General features: G+C 42.8%; 1 protein-coding gene across 13 annotated transcripts in view; it reads left to right on the top strand.

The window, feature by feature from the left end:
- The window catches only part of LOC137344858 (elastin-like), a 306,346-nt gene that overhangs the window by 251,996 nt on the left and 29,789 nt on the right, over positions 1–24,561 (top strand). For 10 of the 13 annotated variants that reach the window (XM_068008078.1, XM_068008072.1, XM_068008082.1 and 7 more), the window contains 7 exons: positions 10,423–10,458; positions 11,993–12,013; positions 12,151–12,195; positions 15,807–15,842; positions 19,375–19,407; positions 19,859–19,894; positions 20,699–20,950. In XM_068008078.1, the coding sequence (XP_067864179.1) occupies positions 10,423–10,458; positions 11,993–12,013; positions 12,151–12,195; positions 15,807–15,842; positions 19,375–19,407; positions 19,859–19,894; positions 20,699–20,950 (459 nt within the window). The remainder of the gene's footprint in view (positions 1–10,422; positions 10,459–11,992; positions 12,014–12,150; positions 12,196–15,806; positions 15,843–19,374; positions 19,408–19,858; positions 19,895–20,698; positions 20,951–24,561) is intronic. The other 3 variants (XM_068008070.1, XM_068008077.1, XM_068008074.1) reach the window with 3 other exon arrangements.

Raw genomic sequence — 24,561 nt, 5'->3', positions numbered from 1 at the left:
AAATTTAATTGATCCTAGCAAAAAGTTATCTATGTTTAGGGAACAGGCTTAAAGTCATTCCACTATTTGCACTACTGCTTTCTAGGCATCTCTCAAACAATTATGATTGACAGTATTTGCAAGGCTGTCACATGGACTAATGCTCACATGTTAATATTACTCTCTCAATTTGGACCACTGTACACAATAATGTCTTTAGCAGAATTGGAACTTGAAAGGATGGAGGAATAAGAGACCATGCATGGTACCAGTTTAGCCATAATATCATGACAACATTTTATATATATGCTGAGTAAGTTGTTTCCCTAGAACCAATCAAGCTGCACTTTATGTGTGAAGGATGCTTATCGTTCAAAGAATGAAGAAAACCCTACAAGGTAGGTAATCTGTCTTCTTAGTCTGTACAAACATTTTCCGTTGAGTAGAAAACCTGAGGGTCAAACTTAAAGCTGGTTTGACATTATGAATTCAGGAATTCAAATTGGAGCTCCAGCAGGTACAGTCATAGCCTAGCGATTCTGCCGTTGAGTAGATATTGCCATTTCATTACCATGGCCTCCCCATTGCACAGCTAATGGAAACACCAATGATAATAGAATAAAGCCAACTGACATCACCTGAAGGAAGTTTAATTTTAAACTGTTTAAACTATTATATTAACAGTTGGACATCGTATCTGGTACAAATGATATATTTCTTTGCTAATTGTTCAGTCATGCTTATTTGGTACTAGTGAAAATGTGAAAAATATGTCCAGTACAATCCATTCGTTGTGCTAATCAGTAAAACAGTACGTTCTCCCTGAGTTAACCTCTCTTTAAGTGAATAGGCCAAAAAAGTGGAAACAATGTATCATAGTATGGTACAGCACAGAAGGAAGTTATTCGGCCCATCATGCCTGTGCCACCTTTTTGAAAGAGTTATCCAGTTAATCCCACACCCCTGCTCTTTCCCCATAGCCCTGTAATTTTTTTCCCTTCAAGTATTTATCCAATTCCCTTTTGAAAGTTACTATTGAATCTGCTTTTACCACCCTTTCAGGCAGTGCATTCCAGACCATAACGACTCACTGCTTAAAAAAAAGTCATAGATCATAGAAAGGTTACAGCATGGAAGGAGGCCATTCGGCCCATCGAGTCCGCACTGGGTCTATACACGAGCAATCCAGCTAGTCCCACTCCCCTGCCCTATCCATGTCGCCTCTGGTTCTTTTGCCAATCACCTTAATTTGTGTCCTCTGGTTACTGACCTTTCTGCCAGTGGAAACAGTTTCTCCTTATTTACTCTATCAAAACGGTTCATGGTTTTAAACACCTCTATCAAATCTCCTCTTAACCTTCTCTACTCCAAGAAGAACAACTCCAGCTTCTCCAGTCTCTCTACATAAATGAAGTCCTCCATCCCTGGTATCATTCTAGTGAATCTCTTCTGCACCCTCTCTTAAGGCCTTGACATCCTTCTTAAAATGTGGTGCCCAAAATTGAATACAATACTCCAGCTGAGGCCTAACCAGCGTTTTATAAAGGTTTAGTATAACTTCCTTGCTTTTGTACCCTATACCTCTATTAATAAAGCCAATGGACCCATATGCTTTTTTAACAACCTTCTCAACTTGTCCTACCACCTTCAAAGATTTGTGTACATAAAACCCCCAGGTCTCTGTTCCTGCACTCCCTTTAAAATTGTACCATTTAGTTTATATTGCCTCTCCTCATTCTTCCTACCAAAATGTATCACTTCACAATTCTTTGCGTTAAATTTCATCTGCCTTGTGTCTGCCCATTTCAACAGTCTGTCTATGTCCTCCTGAAGTCTGTTACTATCCTCCAAATTGTTCACTACATTTCCGAGTTTCATGTCATCTGCAAACTTTGAAATTATACCCAGTATACCCAAATCCAGGTCATTAATATATACTAAAAAGAGCAATGGTCCTAATACCGATCCCTGGGGAACACCACTGAATACTTCTCTCCAGTCTGAAAAACCACCGTTCACTACTACTCTCTGCTTTCTGTCCCTTAGCCAATTTTGTATCCATACTGTCACTGTCCCTTTAATCCCATGGGCTTTAATTTTGCTAACAAGTCTATTATGTGATACTTTATAAAATTCCATTTGAAAGTCCATACACACGACATCAACCGCACTACCCTCTTCAACCCTCTCCGTTACTTCATCAAACAACTCAATCAAGTTAGTCAAACATGATTTTCCTTTAACAAATCTGTGCTGACTTTCATTTATTAGCCCAGACTTTTCCAAGTGCCAATTAATTTTGTCCCGCATTATTGTCTCTAAAAGTTTTCCCACCACCGACGTTAGGCTGACTGATCTGTAAATGCCTGGTTTATCCCTCTCCCCTTTTTTGAATAGGGGTGTAACATTTGAAATCCTCCAGTCCTCTGGCACTGCCCCCATATCTAAGGAGGATTGGAAGATTGTGGCCAGACCCTCTGCAATTTCCATCCTTACTTCCCTCAGACACCTAGGATGCATCTGGACCAGGTGACTTTTCTACTTTTGAGCACTACCAACCTTTTAAGTACCTCCTTTATCTATTTTTTCCTATCCAATATCGCTACTACCTGTTCCTTTACTGCTACATTCGCAGCATCCTCTTCTCTAGTGAAGACCGATGCAAAGTATTCATTTAATACCACAGCCAGATCCTCTGCCTCCACTAGAAGATCTCTTTTTTTGTTGTCCCTAATCAGCCCCACCCTTCCTTTGACTACCCTTTTACTATTTATATGATTATAAAAGACTTTTGGGTTCCCTTTTCTGCTAGCCACTAATCTATTCCCATACTCTCTCTTTGCCTCTCTTATTCCATTTCTTAGATCTCCTCTGTACTTTCTATATTTAACTTGGTTCTCTACTGTGTTGGCCCAGAAATTGCTCCGAGCGGTGAACGAACAGTGCTGGCCGTTCCATAGATTTATTCACACCCACAAACTTCCGCTAGCTCAAAAAGAGTCCAGCATTAAATCCAGTGTAGCTAGGACCATGGAGCAACAAAAGGATCGTGCTCTCCCCTTGACTAATCAGATTGCAGCATTTTTGACAAGCGGCGAAGAGTCAGTCAAAACCAGGAAGTGAAAGGTAAAAAATTAAAAACCTTGTAAAAACAGTTAGAGACAGCGAAATAAAGAGAGGGTAAGAAATATCGAATTAAATGATAGAGATAAAACAGACAAAGAAAAAGTTAAAAAAAAAATTTTTTTAAATGTCCAACAACTCTTAAAATCACAATTAATGAGACTGCACATTTTTTAAATTTAATTTTCAGTGCCAGAGAGGTTGTTTGGCAGTCATTAAAACTTACCACGCCGTTAAATCTTAGTTTAGAGCTGATATTTTTGAGCATACCTTTTTTGTGGCATTATTAGTTAAACTTAGTTTCCAGCTGGGCAGGCGAGCAACTTGGCATTGGCCCAGTGATTCCAGCCAGCGAGGTGCCTTTAATGCGAGTTTGACATATCGTCGGAGAACCAGGAAGAGCAAGTTCCTGATTTCCATGTTTAACTGCGCATGTGCGGATGCTGGAACTTGCTTTTCGATTTCACCACTAATAAAAGTGAGCATAGGCTCACAGGAACAGGAGTAGGCCATTTAGCCTCTCGAGCCTGTTGCTCCATTCAATGAGATCATGGCTGATGTGTGACCTAACTCCATGTACCCGCCTTACCCCCATATCCCTTAATACATCTTGACAAAAATCGATCAGTCTCAGATTTAAAAATAACAGTTGAGCTCGCATCAACTGGCGTTCACAGAGGAGAGTTCCAAATTTCTACCACCCTTAATGTGTAGAAGTGTTTCCTAACTTCAATCCTGAAAGTCCTGGCTCTAATTTTTAGGCTCTGTCCCCTAGTCCTAAACTCCCCAAACAGCGGAAATAGTTTCCCTCTATCTACTCTCAGTTCCCCTTAATATCTTGAAAACTTCCATCAAATCATCCCTTAATCTTCTAAATTCCAGGGAACACAATCCTAGTTTGTGTAATCTTTCCTCGTAATTTAACCCTTGGAGTCCAGGTATCATTCTAGTAAATCTATGCTGCACTTCCTCCAAGGCCAATATATCCTTCCTAAGATGCGGTGCCCAGAACTGAACACAGTACTTCAGGTGTGGTCTTATCAGGGCTTTGTATGGCGGTAGCATAACTTCTACCCCCTTGTATTCTAGTCCTCTAGATATAAAGCCAGCATTCCATTAACCTTTTTGATTATTTTCTCTACCTGTCCATGACACTTTAATGATCCATGTACATGGACCCCTAAGTCCGTTTGGACCTTTTTTTTAATTCGTTCATGGGATGTGGGCGTCGCTGGCAAGGCCAGCATTTATTGCCCATCCCTATTTGCCCTTGAGAAGGTGGTGCTGAGCTGCCTTCTTGAACCGCTGCAGTCCGTGTGGTGAAGGTTCTCCAGGTAGTGAGTTCCAGGATTTTGACCCAGCGACAATGAAGGAACAATGATATATTTCCAAGTCGGGATGGTGTGTGACTTGGAGGGGAACGTGCAGGTGGTGTTGTTCCTATGTGCCTGCTGCCCTTGTCCTTCTAGGTAGTAGAGGTCGTGGGTTTGGGAGGTGCTGTCGAAGAAGCCTTGGTGAGTTGCTGCAGTGCATCCTGTGGACGGTGATCACTGCAGCCACTCTGCGTTGGTGGTGAAGGGAGTGAATGTTTAGGGTGGTGGATGGGCTGCTTTGTCCTGGATGTTGTCAAGCTTCTTGAGTGTTGTTGGAGCTGCACTCATCCACGCAAGTGGAGAGCATTCCATCACACTCCTGACTTGTGCCTTGTAGATGGTGGAAAGGCTTTGGGGAGTCAGGAGGTGAGTCACTCACCGCAGAATACCCAGCCCTGCTCTTGTAGCCACAGTATTTATCTGGCTGGTCCAATTAAGTTTCTGGTCAATGGTGACCCCCAGGATGTTGACAGTGGGGGATTCGGTGATGGTAATGACGTTGAATGTCAAGGGGAGGTGGTTAGATTCTCTCTTGTTGGAGATAGTCATTGCCTGGCGCTTGAGTGGTGCGAATGTTACTTGCCACTTATCAGCCCAAGCCTGGATATTGTCCAGGTCTTGCTGCATGCGGGCACGGACTGCTTCATTATCTGAGGGGTTGCGAATGGAACTGAACACTGTGCAATCATCAGCAAACATCCCCATTTCTGACCTTATGATGGAGGGAAGGTCATTGATGAAGCAGCTGAAGATGGTTGGTCTTAGGACACTGCCCTGAGGAACTCCCGCAGCCGTGTCCTGGGGCTGAGATGATTGGCCTCCAACAACCACAACCATCTTTCTTTGTGCTAGGTATGACTCCGGCCACTGGAGAGTTTTCCCCCTGATTCCCATTGACTTCAATTTTACTAGGGCTCCTTGGTGCCACACTCGGTCAAATGCTGCCTTGATGTCAAGGGCAGTCACTCTCACCTCACTTCTGGAATTCAGCCCTTTTGTCCACGTTTGGACCAAGGCTGTAATGAGGTCTAGAGCCAAGTGGTCCTGGCGGAACCCAAACTGAGCATCGGTGAACAGGTTATTGGTGAGTAAGTGCCGCTTGATAGCACTGTCGACGACACCTTCCATCACTTTTCTGATGATTGAGAGTAGACTGATTGGGTGGTAATTGGTCGGATTGGATTTGTCCTGCTTTTTGTGGACAGGACATACCTGGGCAATTTTCCACATTGTCGTGCAGATGCCAATGTTGTAGCTGTACTGGAACAGTTTGGCTAGAGGCACTGCTAGTTCTGGAGCACAAGTCTTCAGCACTACAGCCGGGATGTTGTCGGGGCCCATAGCCTTTGTTGTATCCAGTGCACTCAGCCGTTTCTTGATATCACGTGGAGTGAATCGAATTGGCTGAAGACTGGCTTCTGTGATAGTGGGGATATCGGGAGGAAGCCGAGATGGATCATCTACTCGGCACTTCTGGCTGAAGATGGTTGCAAACGCTGAACTCTGCCATCATTGAGGATGGGGATGTTTACAGAGCCTTCTCCTCCCGTTAGTTGTTTAATTGTCCACCACCATTCACGACTGGATGTGGCAGGACTGCAGAGCTTTGATCTGATCCGTTGGTTGTGGAATCGCTTAGCTCTGTCTATAGCATGTTGCTTCCGCTGTTTAGCATGCATGTAGTCCTGTGTTGTAGCTTCACCAGGTTGGCACCTCATTTTTAAGTACGCTTGGTGCTGCTCCTGGCATGCTCTTCTACGCTCCTCATTGAACCAGGGTTGATCCCGTGGCTTGTTGGTAATGGTAGAGTGAGGAATATGCCAGGCCATGAAGTTACAGATTGTGCTGGAATACAAATCTGCTGCTGATGGCCCACGGCGCCTCATAGATGCCCAGTTTTGAGCTGAATCTATCCCATTTAGCACGGTGGTAGTGCTACACAACACGTTGGATGGTGTCCTCAGTGTGAAGACGGGATTTTGTCTCCACAAGGACTGTGCGGTGGTCACTCCTACCAATACTGTCATGGACAGATGCATCTGCGACAGTTAGATTGGTGAGGATGAATCAAGTAGGTTTACCTCCACTGTTTGAGTTTTTCACCATTTAGAAAGTACTTGGATCTATCCTTTTTAGGTCCAAAATGGATGACCTCACACTTGCCTACATTGAAGTCCATTTGTCACAATTTTGCCCATTCACTTAATCTATTAATATCTCTGTATAATTTTATGCTTCCAGCTACACTGCTTACAATGCTGCCTATCTTTGTGTCATCGGCATTCTTGGATATGTGGCTCTCTATCCTGTCATCTAAGTTGTTAATAAATACAGTGAATAGTTGAGGCCCCAGTTGAGCACTGTTGAGCTCACCGTTATTTTAGAAACAATTTCTGGGCCATTATGAACCTTATATTTGTCATAAGCCTCCTTTTTCTGTTTCAATTTAATCTCTATATCTTTAGTCATCCATTGAGCTTAGCTTTGGATGCCCTTCCTTTCCCCCTCATGGGACTGTTTCTACTCTGCACCCATCTTCTTCTTGAAACATAGAAAATAGGAGCAAGAGTAGGCCATTCAGCCCTTCGGGCCTGCTCCGCCATTCAAAATGTTCATGGCTGATCGTCTAACTCAGTACCCTGTTCCTGCTTTTTCCTCATATCCCTTGATCCCGTTAGCATTAAGAAATATATCTGACTCCTTCTTGAATACATCTAATGACTTGGCCTCCACTGCCTTCTGTGGTAGAGAATTCCATAGGTTCACCACCCTCTGAGTGAAGAAATTTCTCCTCATCTTGGTTCTAAATAGCATACCCCGTATCCTGAGACTGTGACTCCTGGTTCTGGACTCCCCAGCCATCGGGAACATCCTCCCTGCATCTAGTCTGTCTAGTCCTGTTAGAATTTTATATGTTTCGATGAGATCACCTCTCATTCTTCTAAACTCTAGTGAATATAGGCCTAGTCGACCCAATCTCTCCTCATACATCAGTCCTGCCATCCCTGGAATCAGTCTGATAAACCTTCGTTGCACTCCCTTCATGGCAAGGACATCTTTCCTCTGATAAGGAGACCAAAATGTTCCTTAATTCTAATCAAAGAGATTTTGTCTTTGACCCCCTCAACTTTCAGATGTGGTCTCACCAAGGCCCTGTATAACTGCAGTAAGACATCCCTGCTCCTGTACTCAAATCCTCTTGCAGTGAAGGCCAACATACCATTCGCCTTCCTAACTGCTTGCTGCACCTGAATGCTCGCTTTCAGCGACTGGTGTACAAGGACACCCAGGTCTCGTTGCATCTCCCCTTTTCCCAGTCTATCACCATTCAGATAATCTGCCTTTCTGTTTTTACAACCAAAGTGGATAACCTCACATTTATCCACGTTATACTGCATCTGCCATGTTCTTGCCCACTCACCCAACTTGTCTAAATCACCTCTCGGACTCTCCTCCCGTTCTCGGACTCTCCGTTTACACTGCGCTTACCTCTCGGACTCTCCACCCGCTCACGGACTCTCCTTTTACACTGCGCTCACTTCTTGGATTCTCTTCCCGATCTCGGGCTCTCCTTTTACACTGCACTCACCTCTCGGACTCTCCTTTTACACCGCGCTCACCTCTCGGACTCTCCTCCCGCTCTCAGACTCTCCTTTTACACTGCGCTCACCTCTTGGATTCTCTTCCCGATCTCGGACTCTCCTTTTACACTGTGCTTTCCTCTCGGACTCTCCTCTCGCTCTCGGACTCTCCTCCCGCTCTCGGACTTTCGTTTTACACTGCGCTCACCTCTCGGACTCTCGTTTTACACTGCACTCACCTCTCGGACTCTCCTCCCACTCTCAGACTCTCCAATGAAGCTATCCCATTGTTCAATTACTGTTTTACCTACCAATTTTTGATTCCAATCCACCTGGGCAAGATCTCTTTTTAACTCACTAAGATTAACCCTCCTCCACTTAAGTATTTTTTGCACTTGATTGTTCTTTGTCCTTTTCCATAACTATTCTAAACTTGATATTATTATCATTGTTCCCCAAATGCTCCCCCACTGAAGCATGCTCCACTTGCCCCACTTCATTCCCCAAAACTAAATCCAGCACTGCTTCCTTCTTCGTTCAGCTGGAAACACACTGATCAAGAAAGTTCTCTTGTACACATTTCCTCCCCTTTGTTCTTTACACGGTTACTATCCCAGTCTATATTTGGATATTTGAAGTCCCCCATTATCACTACTCTATAGTTTTTGCATCATTCCATAATTTGCTTGCAAATTTTCTCCTTTATCTCCTTCTCACTATTGGGTGGCCTATAGTATACACCCAGTAGCATAATCACTCCTCTAATGTTCCTTAATTCTAATCAAAGAGATTTTGTCTTTGACCCCCTCAACTTTCAGTACTATAACAGTTTCTTTGATCAATACTGCCTCACCCCCTCCTTTCTTTCCTTCCCTATCTTTCCTGAATACCTTGTAGCCAGGAATATTAAGCTCCCAATCCTTCCCTTTTGGCTAGGTCTCTGTTATTGCCACTATATCATAATCCCATGTGGCGACTTATTTACCACATGCGCTCCAAACTCATTTTAGACTGCCTTGCATTTGCCCCCTATCTGATCCCTCCTATTTCTTAACTGTTCTTTACTCTATTGCTATTTGTCTCTCCCAGTCCTGTGTGCACATTGCTTCTCCCCTCTAATGTTTTATCTTGGTGCCCATCCCCCTGCCAAATTAGAAATGGAAAACTGTTTTTGTGCCTCATGGTTGCCATGTCAGCATATTGTTTCCCCAAGTCTCTGGTATGATAGCCTTGTCTTTTCCTTCCGATGATGACAATAACAGTGAAAGATGGAAAATCCTCATCACCATATCATTGAATTCTTTCATGATTCAGTCAGTTATCTGTTTTGAAACTTTAAAGTTTTTATAACATTTTTCTGTTTTTCATTTAAATTGATTTTTGTTTCCAGAACATAGTTCATTATTTTTCATGCTTAATACTTCAGCCAAGACCTGTGCTAGCTGACATAATTTCTGTGAACGTCATTTAAGCCTTGTATAAATGCCTGAAGTGAATGGGCTGCTCCAAATGCTCCATTAACTCACTGAATGCTTGATTTACTAGAACCATTTTTTTTCCAGGCAATAGAAAACATTTTCCTACAGATCAGGAAAACTTCAGTTTCTACTTCACTGCTTCATTGTCCTCAACAGGACAGGTACTTTGTAAGACAGTTACAGTTGTACCTGCTTGCATTTAATCACTTGGACATTTTGTAAACCTATCTACACTTGATTTAAATGTTTAGACAGTGGGAATTCTTCCCTCTCCACTTTCTAAACATTTAAATTTCTAACTTTTGGGAGACAGCTCTTTCCATGTATGTATCCAGGCATGTGCAGTGTCCTCTCTTGAACAAAATAGTTAAAGTTCCAGGCAAGCAGGAGCTAAATGTGAACATGGTACCACCTAGATAGGAACCAAAAAATAGCTACCGATCTGAAACTGATAGCTGCAGTGTAAATGCACCATAAAATACATCCTTGTGTGCTTGCTGAAAAATGTAAAACACTTAAATCGGCAATACTTTGTGGCTTACTCCATTTGAATTCACCCTATTCATTTGTATATTAGGTTGAACTAGATTCAAAGTGCAAATCACCATACTAATCCAGCAACACTAACCCAGCATTCCATTGTTGGTAATCCGATAGCTTTTCTAATACCTATGATACAGACCACAGTTAACTGTAGTGTCTACGGTGCTATGCTATACAGTGGTGCACATCGATGTTAATACTAATTAATGTGTCTTTATTAGTTAGCTTTCACTAATTGTTAATAATGAATAGTTCAGAAGTGCATTTTGTTATGTTGCTCTTCCCCACCCTGTATACAGTCAGTCTGTGCTGTTTCACAACCTTATTGATCCTCTGTCATTGCAGATGGAGCCGCTGCAGCTCTAGCAGCTAAATATGGAGGTAAATCTTCTTCTGCACTAAATTAATTTGTTGGTTTTCTTGTTATCTCCGCTGCTGTTGACTTGCTTAACAACTTCCTCACTTCTGTCATTGACACCTTGTACCTATCAACCAAACATTATCTTTCTTTCCCACCCCTTTGCTCCCTCTGGTACAGCCCCCACCTCCATTTCTTTAAGTCCGAGGGACACAAATTCTAAAGTTAGTGTTGCAGAAACAGCCTAATCATCAATCACCAGGTCTGGCTTGATCATATCAAGCATTACCATATCTTACTCTAATCTGCCCAAATTTCCTACTATTCCAGGGTCATCCTGGAGGGTAAGAATAACACTAGGCTCCTTTCTTCCATGACCCACCACCTCCTTAAACCCTCTCCTCTGTGCCCTACCTCCACATTGAAGACTGTGCAAGGAGCTCATGGATTTCTGTAAGATCGGACCATCCATGAAGCTGTCTGCGCTGCTTTGTATCCCCCCTACGCCCAGCTCCTAACCTCTCCCCAGTTTCCTTCCCACTGTAAGCCTGCATTCCAGCTTTTTAGTTTCTCCTCTGTCTCTCTCCACCGCATCCTCTCCAAACTCATCTCACCCATGAGACCCACTCCTTGCTCTCTTAATTCCCTTCCCACTCAACTCCTGATCACTCACCCCCTTCCTATCCCTTATGCTAGCTGATATCATCAATGCTTCATTTTCCTCAAGCACAGTCCTTTCCTCTTCAAAACCACCATCATCACCCCCTTCCTCCAAAAACCTACCCATGACCCATCTGTCCTTTCCAATTACCGCCCCGCCTCCAGCTGCTCTTCTCTCTCTAAGATTCTTGAATGTGTCATTGCCTCCCAACTCTGTGCCTACCTCTCCAGAAACACCCCAACATCAAGTCCTGAAGGAATTACAACTTCTTCTAACTTAACAGCAGGAAGACCAAAGCCATCATCTTCACCCCCCACCACAAGTTCCACTCCCTTGCACTGACTTCATCAGCCACCTCCTTCAGTCACCATGCCACAGCACAGATATTTCTCCTCTTCTGAAACTTAGTATTCACCTTCCCGAATCTCCCCCCATCACCATTCCGTCCCCCCCCCCCAAACAAAGGAAGGTGTATGTGCTTTTGTGAAATCAGTTAATGTGCTTTTGTGAAATCAGTATAAACTCTATTCATGATCCAGCTTTGTCCAGACAGAGCAAATTATTAAATGGATGGTGATTGCTATGTTATTGTAAGAGGGAAAACTATTTATTTACTAATTCATTCAATAAAATATCTTCGATAGTAACAGCTGTTACTAAGGAAACATTAGTTTGTGCAGTGACCATCATACTGTAACATGTTAATTAAAACAATGTATATCATTTTTACAAATATATTGCTTCTCTATACAAAATGGGTTAATACTCCAAACAAAAAGTAGTCCTTCTAGACTTTACAATGTCTTTAAGGAACCATCAGTCAATGACCCTCATACAGACCCTTGTCTGGACCAGTTCAGTATACTGATTTCTCCTTTCTTGTGCTATTAATGCAGGTGTTCCAGGAGGTGTAGCAGGTACAGTCATTTGTTCATGGTTTCATATTACATAACCTAGAAATTCTGATATTGATCAGCTATCATCATTTCAACAAACATCATGTTCTTTTATTAGAGATATTAATAATTGTAACTCTCCTGTTCTGGTAATTCAGGTGTTCCAGGAGCAGCAACAGGTATGTGGCCTGGAGTTATACCAGGTAATTTGGTCTCTGATCAAAGAACTTTTAGATTTATTGAGAAGTGCACAGACATGATTGGCTGGATGGTCACCTCCTATGCTTTGATTTATGGCCCTGCAATTCCTAAGCCTGAGGAAGGCAAAAAGATTGATATCACTTTGGTGGGGAAAGGTCGAAATTTGGGGTGGAACTCGGTTATGTCAGAATTCCGCCCCTTTTGCCCCAGCTTTTTAAATTCAAGTGAGAGGTGTGGTGGAACTTCCTTGGGGGTCTCTGGCCTGTGGCTAGGGCTGGGGGTGGGTTCTGCTCCACCGCAATTGCCCCAGTGGAGCAAACCCCAGGAATTTGGACTTACAATTCTATGAGGTGTTTTATGGAAAGATGTGTAGATTTGATTGATGTTGCTTTTTTGAATGCAGTCTGTAGGTGTCCATTCACTAAATCGTATCTCTTTAAAATGACGCCTGCAACAGGATTGCAACTTTTTGGTGTCTTGGCATCTACATGTCATTTCTGTAATATTTGGACAGATTTACTTAAAAAGATTATGATCTCTGAAGAAACACTCATTCACAAGTGTTGATTGATATGCATTCACACCTAGTGAAATCCATAGGCCACCTTTTATTACATCTGAATAATTTACATTGAAAATGAATATTTCACAAATATAGTTTTCAGGAATGATATAATGCCATTGATCTTCGTAACGTTGCTGTTCATTGCTGCATAGCTTCCACATTGCAATAAACTCTGTCATTACAGCTGGAGTCGCTGAAGCTAACACTGCAATATATACATGTAAATCATTAATTTACTAAGTTTTAAAACGTGGGGGATTTTCAATTGTCAGCCGTCCGTTTCTCTGTTGAAAAAGGGGAAACTGGTAGAGGAAACTCTGGTCGGAACCTTGTGCACCAACTGCCTGCCTGAATCAGTTTTCAGACGGGCCTTTAAATGGGTGCCCAACGCTCCTGCCCAAAACAGGCGAGAGGCTGTTTAAATAAGCAAATGTAGGACCCCGATAGCAATTTTTGTGGAGAAATGGGTGGAGCATGCACGGCACATGCCAGTCCCACTGGAGGCCTCTGCAAAAAGGTACTTTTTAAAAAAAAATTATTTTTGGGGGGCCAGGAAAAACAAGTATGCTCCACTAGTCCCCACAAAAGTCTTCCAGTCCTTAGGTAGGCCAGCTCCAGAGCCCCTGTCATCTAACCTCACTTCACGTGAAGACTGCACTTGATCTTAACTCCCCGTGTGCAACACCACAGGAGATCAACTAGCGATATATTACTAATCTGCATGCATTTCTGGGTCAACATTTTCCATTTAAAATTACTGGGGAAAAAATTCAATAGGGGCTGTTTTTGGACGCGGGTAGCGTGATATGCTATTACGCCACGCCCAATGACCCCTGCACAGGCAGGACGCAAGTTTGGACCCACTGGAGCACTTACCTGCAATCAACGTTGCATTCCAGGCCTTGCGCATGAAATCAATGCAATTTGCACTTTCCCCCACCAGAGGGAGCTCAATCTCTTAAAGGGAGGATGTTTCTTAGAAACCTCTCTACTGTCTGCACGGAGTCTGAACGGAGATCAGTCATCGCACACATAAAAAACAAATGCAGGTCCCATCCCTATGTTTACACACCGATGAGTTATGTTAAAACATTGAATAAAGGTTGTACACTACTAAATCCCACATCCTCCAACCTGCAGCCAGACCTCACCAAACTGCCGATCTGAGTTGGTACCAAGCCAGTGAGAGTTCTCTGCTGATGCACGAGAGACCTTGGGTGCAAGAGGTGGACAGAGGAGGGACATCCTATATCCGTTGTGGGCGGGGGGTGGTGGAGGGCAAGAGGCCCTCCAGACATATACTCAAAAGGCAGCGGGAGGCAGCAGGGGATGAAGTCAATGCCAGGCGCACAGCATCATGAACATGGATGCAATGCAGGAAGAAGTTCAATGCTTTGACATGAGTGGTCAAGGTGAATGAGGTCAACTGTCAAGTGGCGTCTCCTACCAACTGCACCACGCACTACACCCCCATCCCCGCATACCAATAAACTCTTTCCATCAGAACTCAACTCTTCCAATCGGGTGCTTCCTCTCATCCTTACACATTACCACTGCTTCAAGCCACCCACCCACAACTCATAGGCCACACACAATGGCAGCTATTCAACCATGACAGGCACATCACCCAGACACACGTCCTGCTTTCTTGCAGGAGAAGGTGGCGCATATCAAGAGGCAGCAAGTGGCAGTGGCATTTAACCTGACGAGCCTGTTCCGCCATTCAATGAGATCATGGTGAACCTGTGACCTAACTCCAAATACCCGTCTCAGCCCCATATCCCTTAAAACCCTTGGTTCACAGAAATCTATCAGTCTCCGATTTAACATTCACAAGTGAGCTAGCATCAACTGCCATCTGCAGAAGAGTGTTCCAAATGTCTCCCACCCTTTGCGTGTAGAAGCATTTCCTAACTTCACTCCTGCCTGTCCTAGCTCTAAATGTTAGGCTATGTCCCCTCGTCCTAGTATTGAAGTCTAGGAGATCTCCAAAAACAATTACAAATGTCTCAGCTGCCAGAAGCAATAATCCAGCCACTAACCTGTAAATCCTGCATGGTCCCTTTAAATAGCGCTGGTGGGGGGGGTCCTCCAGCCACTCTAAGTCACGTTCAGATGGTCGGGGTTGAGTTGAGCATTAGACACCATTTTGGGACTTATCACTTTAAATCAGCGTTGCACACTGATTGAAGACATTTTCTCCCTACTTTACATGACTCCAGTGTTCATTATCTGCGCCTGCGCTAACTCCGATAGATGGCACCTGGCGCACGTCACGCAGGAAACGTGCGTGCGCGTCCAAGATGCCATCTTGGATGTTGAAGAATTTAGCACCAACTATGCCTACATCTATAATGAAAACTACCTATGTAAACTTGTCATGCCGTAATTACATCCTCCCCATAGTGGAGCTGCTGCATTGCCACCACTTGCAGGAGGGTATAATTACAGTGTTACAAGTTTAGGTAGGCAATTTTCATTGTAAATATGCGCATATAAATTTATAATAGAAGTAATAGGACCAAATGTGTGACTTTAAAATGGGAACATATTATGTATGATCCATTTATCAGCTGGTCTCGAACTCTGATTCACCTGAGGACTGCACTTTGCCTCAACTCTCCTTGTGCAAAGCCATAGAAGAGTGACTGGTACATTTATATATAATGTCATTAAAACTTCCTGAATGTATAATATACAATACTCATCTATAACCTATCTATAATTACATAACGATGGGTAGGTTTGGGTGAGCAACATATCTATTTATGTGGATAACTGGCACCAATTTATTTTATTTATGTACATAAATAGGTATTTACGCAAGTAAAGAGGTTGGAGAACATAAATGTATATATTTATTTATGTACTATATGATTCCTTTTTTTATCCATTAGCAGTACCATGGAGATTCACTGATTGATAACAAATATTTCAGAAATAGGCTTTCTGTAGAATGCTGTTGATCTTTATAATATTACTCTTCGGCTACTCTGTATGTAGCTGGTCTCTGCTTTGTCATAACTTGTCAATCCTCTGTCATTGCAGGTGGATATGCGGCAGCTAAAGCTGCTAAATATGGAGGTAAATCTTCCAGTTTGACTTCTGTCATAAAATTCATTCAGTACTTCGTAAGAGCATCAAAGTATTATTGTATTATTAAGGAAAGCATAAAGTTGCCTGCATATTAAAGAGGGATAAATTTTCCTAAAGTACAGAGTATATAACAACTAAGCTTATCATGTAAAGAATAGAACTGAAGGCCCATTACAAAGGTTCTCCCATTTTGGGTTGATTCTTAAAATCAGTGTTAAGGTGCGCAGTTGCTAGGGGACTCCAACGATCTCCAGCAGTTCCCCAAAACTTTGTCCCAAAGTATCTGTAAGATACATTCCTCCTCTAAGCAAAAATCAACTTGTATTTGATCCAGGGCAACTTGGACCTCCATATTAACCTTTGTTGAGACTTCAACAGCCCATGGTGCTTGCAATGCTAACTAGCTTCCTGTTGGCACCAGGATAACAAATTTATCTTTTTATAATGTCATAAGACAGTAATGTTTCACTTGTATTCAATGTTCCACATATGGCAGGAAATTCATTTGGTGAATTTCTGGTAGTTTCCAGGTTCGTAAAAGATGACTGAAAATTTAAACCATTTATACATCTAATAACAGCTAACTGAGACCTAAATCTTGTTCTTCACAAATTTATGTCTGGCCGACTTGAACCCTCAATTTTGTGTGCTCTTGTGCTTCAGACTTCAAAAACCTCTCACTCTGATCTATGTTCCATCTAAAAATTGTGCATGAAGCTGGATCTAGTTTCATTTTCTTCAGTAAAACAGAGTACAGGAATTTTAACCACTAATCCTGTCCTGAAAGAATGCATCACCTTATTGATGTTTTTGGAGCCTTAGCTTTTATGCAAATGATTGGGCAATTCAGATGGTTTCTTTGTTTGGTAACAAACGTTTACGTAAACCAATGTCAAACAATGTATGGCTAAATGAATAGTAGATTTACTTTTTCCTACTAAGTCTTTCCTTCATTGATATTCACCAGGCTGCACTAAGGTAGCTCTATTCATGGCATGGTCCCTTCTTAAGCCTATACACAAAGGAGTTCTATTGACCTTATCTACATGGAGTAATTTATAGCCCATCATGAAACAATGTTGTTGAATTAACAGTGCTATAGTGCAGAATTGATTCAAGCTGACCTCAATTTGAAGTGATCGAGTCTCACAATATCATTTTCTCAGCTACTTTCGGTATAATTCATCTGAACGTGTACATTGAGTTAATTAAAATAAAATGTTAAATTATTTCTCTTCATTGTGAAAATATTCTCATTTTTGGAGAGTAGTTCAATCTCCCAACTCTAAGCACCCTCTTGCTTGTTTGTCTATTACCCTCTGATCTGGAGTACTTTCAGAGCATTTTACTTTCATCTCAACACCTAATTTTTTCTCTCTGTTGCTACTTCATTGAAAAGAACTGATGTACAAATAAAGAATAAGACCTAACATGCAGTGAGATTGCAGAGTGGGAGGGAGGAAATGTGCTACTATGGGTATAGCTATTAAGAGGCACTAATCATTTAAACAAACAGGCCCTCAAAATGGATGGCATTTAAACGGACTCCCACAGTAACTCCAATGGAAGTCTGCTGGAATAGTTGCAAACTCACTGGGACCTAGATATGCCGGTTCCAAGCCTTGCAACGAAATTCCTGCTAGGCCTTGTAAAAGACGGAGCCTCTGCTCTCCCCTACAAGGCTAGTGATGCAGAGGGAGCAGGCCCAGGGTGGAGCAGAGGGTGGGGACTGCAGAAGACCAGAGTTTCCACATTCCAGGAATCAGTTGGGACTCGGCAAGGTGATCAGTGCAGGCATGCCTGGTGAGGACTGGAGTGGGTTGAAATGGGGCCCAATTGGCAGTCCAAGCCTGGGTTGCGACCTAGACCCTCCAGAGAGAAGGAACAAATTTTTAAAAATCATTTTAAAATGCCATCCTTAGAAAGTAGACTGTGGGGGCCATCTTCTTTTAGATCATAACCTTTTCTCATCATCTGCTGCATGCTCCACAATTTTGCCATCATGAGGGACCAGCCCTTACCACCACCTGGGCAGCAACAAGTACAGAAGGAGGAGAAGGAGGAGACACAGCATCCACCAGAGCCCCTATCTCTTCGAGAGTTTGGGCCGACTGGCTGAGTGGGATCAGCAAGGACACTGGTGGAGTGTCTGGTGGGGGAGCGCTATCATCCTGAGATAGGATGGCAGATGGCTCTCCCATGGGGCCAAGACCACTCTCTTGGGGCAGCACCTCAGCACTCCTAGGGCTCTGCTGGAGAACAGAGTACAGGAGTGATGTGATGCCCTGGAAGCCCCTTTCAAGAGTGGCTCCCAAAGCCAACATGGCGGGTGTCTGAGCTTCCATGGCAGCAGTTTGTGCTTCCACGGAAGCTATCAGGAACATAGGAATTGCTAGATGATAAAAGCCCACGGTCCATCTAGTTCGCCCTCCACTATCCTGGTTGTCGAATGATACAATGATAATTAGTTGTTGACTAATCATATCAATCAATCTCCATCAATTAGTCTACAATAGATCCAAAGCTGTGATGAGAGGCTCCATCTTAGTGGGTTCCACTGTGGTGTTGATGGATTTGACCACTCAGCCTATGTTGAACAGATTGGTTTTCCTGCTCTGCGCAAGGCTTTGGAGCAGGACTCCTCCATGCTCTGCGACATTATGTGCAAGCTGTCTGGCAGGCTGCCCAATGCACCAAACATTTCCTGATCCATGAGCCTTCTTGGTAGCCTGGGCCCTCGAAGTCAGCATCTGAGTCCTCCACAGCAGAACTGGTATGTGACCTAGCCCACTTTGAGCTGACACTTATGATGTCCTATCCCTCTGCTGTAGCTCCTGCGCGCTTGTGCCCGGTGAGTTACCCACTTGCAGATCCTTCCTCTAACCTCTCCTCTAATGTCCACTTGGTGTCAGTATCTAAGCTGGTGCTTGCAATAGTCAAATCAATTGGCGGTGCATCTTCTGGAACACTGCTCCTCTTCTTCCACTGGCTGAGGGTTGTCGACATATTCTGCAGCTGAAATGAAAGAAAGGGTTAGCTTGTGACGTGAGGGAGAGCAGAGAGAAAGAAGTGCATGTTGAAAGCATCTGCAGCTTGTCATGCAGAGTGTGTGGGGGTGGGAGAAGTCAGAAGAGACAAAGAGGATCAGGTATAAGAAACTCTGTGTGGTGTCTCCTCCAGGGTTACTGTGGCATCATTCTACAATGAATGTGTTGTTTGAATATGTCGGCCCATATTTGGTAGGGTGATGAGGATGAGGTTATGTTGGTTCTTCACCACCTGACAGCTATGTCATTCAGTACTCGGTCAGCTTGGTTAGTCATGGTGGTGGGCATTGAAGTCTCCTACCCAGGGTATATTCTGTGCTCTTTCTTTCCTCAGTGCTTCCTCCAGTAACACTTTAGTAGTATCAGTGAAATGAATGGCGTACGCCACAGTTGAAAACTAATTGATTGTGTTTGAAGAAAAAACTATTTATATTTGAGATAATATTTGTAACTGTGCTGTTTTGATAATGCAGGCGTTCCAGGAGCTGTACCAGGAGGTGTACCAGGTAACATGACCAAAGATGTTTTAAATTTATTGTGATGTGTTAGATTTGATTATTGACTCAATTGGAAAAACAGTCTGTAAGAGTCCATCAATGGGATAGTAACTTTTTAAAATATCTTTTGAGACCTGGGGCAGAGCTACACCTCTTGGGATACTTTGAGCATTCACAAGTATTAAATTAGTTCTGTAAATATTAAACAAACTTGCCTAAGACAGTCAGAACCACTTAAGAAATTCTTATTCACAAATGTTCAGTAGCTGGGCATTCACCGAATGGAATCTGGAGGCCAACATTGGCTCGATTTGAGTAATTTGTATTAATGATGAATATTTCAGAAAAATTATTTCTCAGGAATGCTGTAGTGCTGTTGATCTTTACATTACTTCTTGTCATACCCTGTATACAGTCAGTCTCGGCTGTTTCATTACCTGTTGATTCTCTATCATTGCAGGTGGAGTTGCTGCATCTAAAGCTGCTATATACAGAGGTAAATCTTCTTGCTTCTGACATATTCACTAGTTTATAAACCATCAAATTAATGTTATATCTTTGAGGATAGAATAAAGCTATCTTCATGTTAAAGAGGAAGAAATGTTCCTGCTATATGCAATGACTGCATGTGAGAAGCATTTCTACCTTAGTGAAATATGCTTTGCTAATTCTTGAAACATCACATCAGATGGATGATCCAAAACAGCCAGTGACATGAGGCAAAAAAATATCATGAGTGTTCACAAATGGGGTTTTAACCTTTATCATATTTTCTCCTTTCCAAAATTAGTGTTGAGTAGTATCCAGTTTATAGATTAATGCATTTAGATACACATAACCTCCCCCAAAAAATAAAATAGAAGAATAAAACAGCTTGTAAACTGTCTCTTCTCATTAATGCTCTTTACTTATCCTTAAATCATTATTTGAGATGGATGTCCTGTAGCAGTGATCTTAAGAAAAAAATAATTTTCATTTATATAGCACCTTATTTCATCCGTAGGACAATCTAAAGTGCTTTACAACAATTCCTTTTTTTGAAGTGGTAGATCGGGCCTCAGGTTAACATCTCTTAAAAAAGATGGCTCCTCCGTACTCGATGGAAGAATAATAGTTGGGGAGAATAACAGTTTGACTTAAGTGTTGAAGTGAATGTCTGGAATTAAAAAGACAGCATGATTGCTGGGTTCACATTGTTTCACTGTCGGCTATATTGGCCAAAAGATCCCTAATTTGCATATTTTTGTAAAGAAGTGATTCATGATTTCTAATTATTAAATTTCTTGTGATCGCAATATAGGCGTTGGAGTAGGTGTGCAGCCTGGCGTTGGAGTAGGTGTGCAGCCTGGCGTTGGAGTGGGTGTGCAGCCTGGCGTTGGAGTGGGTGTGCAGCCTGGCGTTGGAGTAGGTGTGCAACCTGGCGTTGGAGTAGGTGTGCAACCTGGCGTTGGAGTAGGTGTGAAGCCTGGCGTTGGAGTAGGTGTGCAGCCTGGCGTTGGAGTAGGTGTGCAGCCTGGCATTGGAGTAGGTGTGCAGCCTGGCATCGGAGTGGGTAATTTACTGTCTTCTGAAAGACATTTTCCTCTGTTATACTCTTCATAACCTGTATAAGTCTGCCTCCTCCCAATTCAGTGTAAATGATGGTGTCACAGCACACAGTGAAATTAATACCAAAAGCAAAACAACAACAGCAACAACTTTCATTTATATAGCACCTTTTAATGTCATAAAACGTCCCAAGGCTCTTCACAGAAGTGTTATCAAACAAAATTTGACACCAAGCCACGTAAGGAGACATTAGGACATGTGACCAAAAGCTTCATCAGAGAGGTAGATTTTAAGGAGCGTCTTAAAGGAGGAGGGAGAGGTAGAGAGGTGAAAAGGTTTAGAGAGGGAATTCCAGAGCTTAGGGCCTAAGCAGCTGAAGGCATGGCCGTCAATGGTGGAGCGATTAAAATTGGAGATAAGCAAGAGGCAAGAATTAGAGGAGCGCAGAGATCTCGGAGGGTTGTAGGGCTGGAGGAGGTTACAGATATGGGAGTGGCGAGGTCTTGGAGGGATTTGAAAACAAGGATGAGAATTTTAAAATCGAATGTGGGTGATAGGAAAACGGGACTTGGTGCAAGTTAGGATACAGGCAGCAGGGTTTTGGATGAGCTCAAGTTTATGGAAGATGGAAGATGGGAGGCCAGCCAGGAGAGCATTGTAATAGTCCAGTCTGGAGGTAACAAAGGCATGGATGAGGGTTTCAGCAGCAGATGAGCTGAGGCAGGGCAGAGATGGGCGATGTTACGGAGGTTGAAGTAGGCAGTCTTGGTGATGGAGTGGATATGTGGTCGGAAGCTCATCTCGGTTAAATAGGACGCCAAGATTGCAAATGGTCTGGCTCAGCCTCAGACAGTGGCCAGGGAGAGGGATGGAGTTGATGGCTAGGGAACGGAGCTTGCGGCTGGGACCAAAGATAATGGCTTCGGTCTTCCCAATGTAACTGTAACATGCTTGTAGGATGCAGTAAGGGAAGATCAATGGATTTCATATCATAAGTGTGTTAAAAGAACAACTATCCATTAATGTCCTGAATGGCTGGGGTTTTCCACTTCTGTGTCGCCAGCCTGGGATATTCCTGTCTATTAAAATGAATCGAGGGAACAAGCAGAGAAACCTGGGAAAACAGGACTGGTAATATCAGGGATATTAACAGTTCAATGGGTGCATTAAAAAACAATGCATTCAAATTTTCTGGAGTCCAGCAAGACTTATCAATCCCTGAGGCTTCCATGAGTGAAGAAAATTTGAATCTGTTGATTCGACTCACTGCGACCACAATATCCCCATTTTCAGTTGTTTGTAGCCTGGTTACTCTCAATGCCCTGACTAAGATTTGGGATTTTGTCCTGAACCCAAGGGTAACCCAAAGGTTCCAAACTGTGGAAATGTAGGACTTTCCATAACGATTTACTGGAGTCTTGACATATCCAAGACCAAGAAGATTCCCAAGAGACTTTAATATTTTCAGATTCCTATTTTGTGCAAGGAATGGTTAACATGAGACCCAATAGTCACAAAAGGCAGTGTTATTCCTCCTTGTGTTGTTGCACTCATCTATTTGAATCTGGTAAGTCCATGGACATAAGAATTGTATGGTTTCAGTGCTGCTCCATCATCAGTTCAAACCTTCTACAGCTTAGTGTCAGCAACACAGAACCATCCTATTTGACGGTCATACCATTGGTTCTGACTCATCGGTCTCCCTAGTTGCCTACGCAGACTTACCCTGTTTGTGCACATCCTTGGAATTCTCTTCAACCCTCTCCAAGACTGGCTTTTTTCATCTCTGGAACATTTGCCTGGTACCTCATCCCCACCTTGGCTGAAACCCTCATTGATGCCTTAATAACCTTGAGGATCAATTGCTGTAATACTCTCCTCAAATTCACCATTCACAAACTTTAGCTAATTTGAATCTACACAGTACACCTCACCCACTCTAAGCCCAAACAACAACAGCAGCAGCAGTTGCAGGACCTGTCATTTTGTTATTCGAACAAAATTCACACCATTTTTTTCAAAGCCCGCGTTTACTTTTTTTTATTTGTTCTTGGGATATGGTAAGACTGGCAAGCCAGAATGTATTGCTCATCCCTAGTAGCATTAAGAGTCAACCATGTAGTGTAGGACTGGATGTACAACAAACTATTTGTACACTGAACTATTGACCTTTATAAGTTCTTTGAAGGCTTGCTTAATTGTGCTGGAGGTTTATGTAGGACGTTCAGCACCAGCTTTGACTTGTTGCTTTGATTCCAAAACACCCAGAGCAGCAGTGGAAGCATTCGTGAGATGCTCCAACTATAGCTCGATCTGCACGATTGAGCTTGCTACTACATTTTCCACTAGCGCAGCTCTCTGCTTTATGGGGACTGCGGTACTCAAAACCTTTTCCCCTTCTTTGCAAGGGCTCAAATATAGAACAGAATGTATGCTAAACAGCCTCTTTTGCAAAGCAGGCACAGTAAGTCAACTCTCTCTAGGCAACTGTTGTGGTGCAGGCAGCACAGAGTCTGTGCCCATGATATGTTGGCCTATCAGCACCCTCCCATTCTGCTACACCTTCATCACCTGTGCTTTCTCTTCCATATAACTGAATAAAGGTCATAAGGTTTTTGGCTTTGCGGTGCTACTTAATGCCAGTGTGGATGATGACACAAGGTGCTCTGGTAATTATGCTGTTCTGTGTCCAGCTGCTGACCACCAGGCTTACCTTGCTCTTTGGAAGAGCAAATGGGACCTTATTAGTATTTAAGTGCAGTTAAATTTGACTATTGTATAACCTAAGAAAGACTTGTAGAGTGCATGAAGGTGTTGGTGGCAACAACATAATATTTGTTTGATACAATGTTACGATTAAGACTTTCTCTCATACTCTTCACTCGTATTCTTTGCAACAAGGCAGTTTCTATAAGTAGATCCGCATCTCGTATGCACTTAAACTTACAACCTGATGTGTGACATGAAGAGATAACATGCCACAGGACTAAGAATTACCCTTTTACTTCAATATTTCACACCAGAAATTGCATATATTGCCACCAAGCTTTCCAGTCCACTTTGAAAGGCAGAAACCACCCGACTGTTATATTGTTGCATTAAAGGTAAAAATAATAATCAAAATTATTTACACAAGAGCAGAAACACACAAACAGAAAATAAGACAGCGTTTGCTTTGGGTGGGCCCAGTGCAATGGTTTAGGTTGGGGAGTGGATCCACTCGGGACCTCTCTATGCAATTTCAAGGGTACCGTGGCCCTAACACCGCCCCTGATCCCTTCCCATTCTCATTTTTTCAAAATACTGATCTCTTGCAAATATAAGACAATTTAATTATCCTTTTAAAAGCGAATCAATAGGATCCCTCCCTCTCGCCAAATCCAGAAATCAACTAGGCTGCAATGGATAGAATGTCTTGCATTGTTTCCACACAAGTAAATTATAAAGCATTTTGGAGTGATTATAAACTATGAATGTATTACACACTGCTGAAATGATTAATCTTCACTGAATTAGGTCAAGAATACCAGGGTTCCCCAGATGTTCATGATTATTAAAGATAAAATTCTCACTGCATGTACCACTGTCCTGGGAGAGTGGCCAATGCTTGTCCAG

The sequence above is a fragment of the Heptranchias perlo genome, chromosome 28 (genome assembly GCF_035084215.1).
Source record: "Heptranchias perlo isolate sHepPer1 chromosome 28, sHepPer1.hap1, whole genome shotgun sequence".
Lineage (NCBI taxonomy): Eukaryota > Metazoa > Chordata > Chondrichthyes > Hexanchiformes > Hexanchidae > Heptranchias > Heptranchias perlo.
The sequence above is the reverse complement of the archived record's forward strand: the minus strand, read 5'-3'. Positions and strand labels throughout refer to the sequence as shown.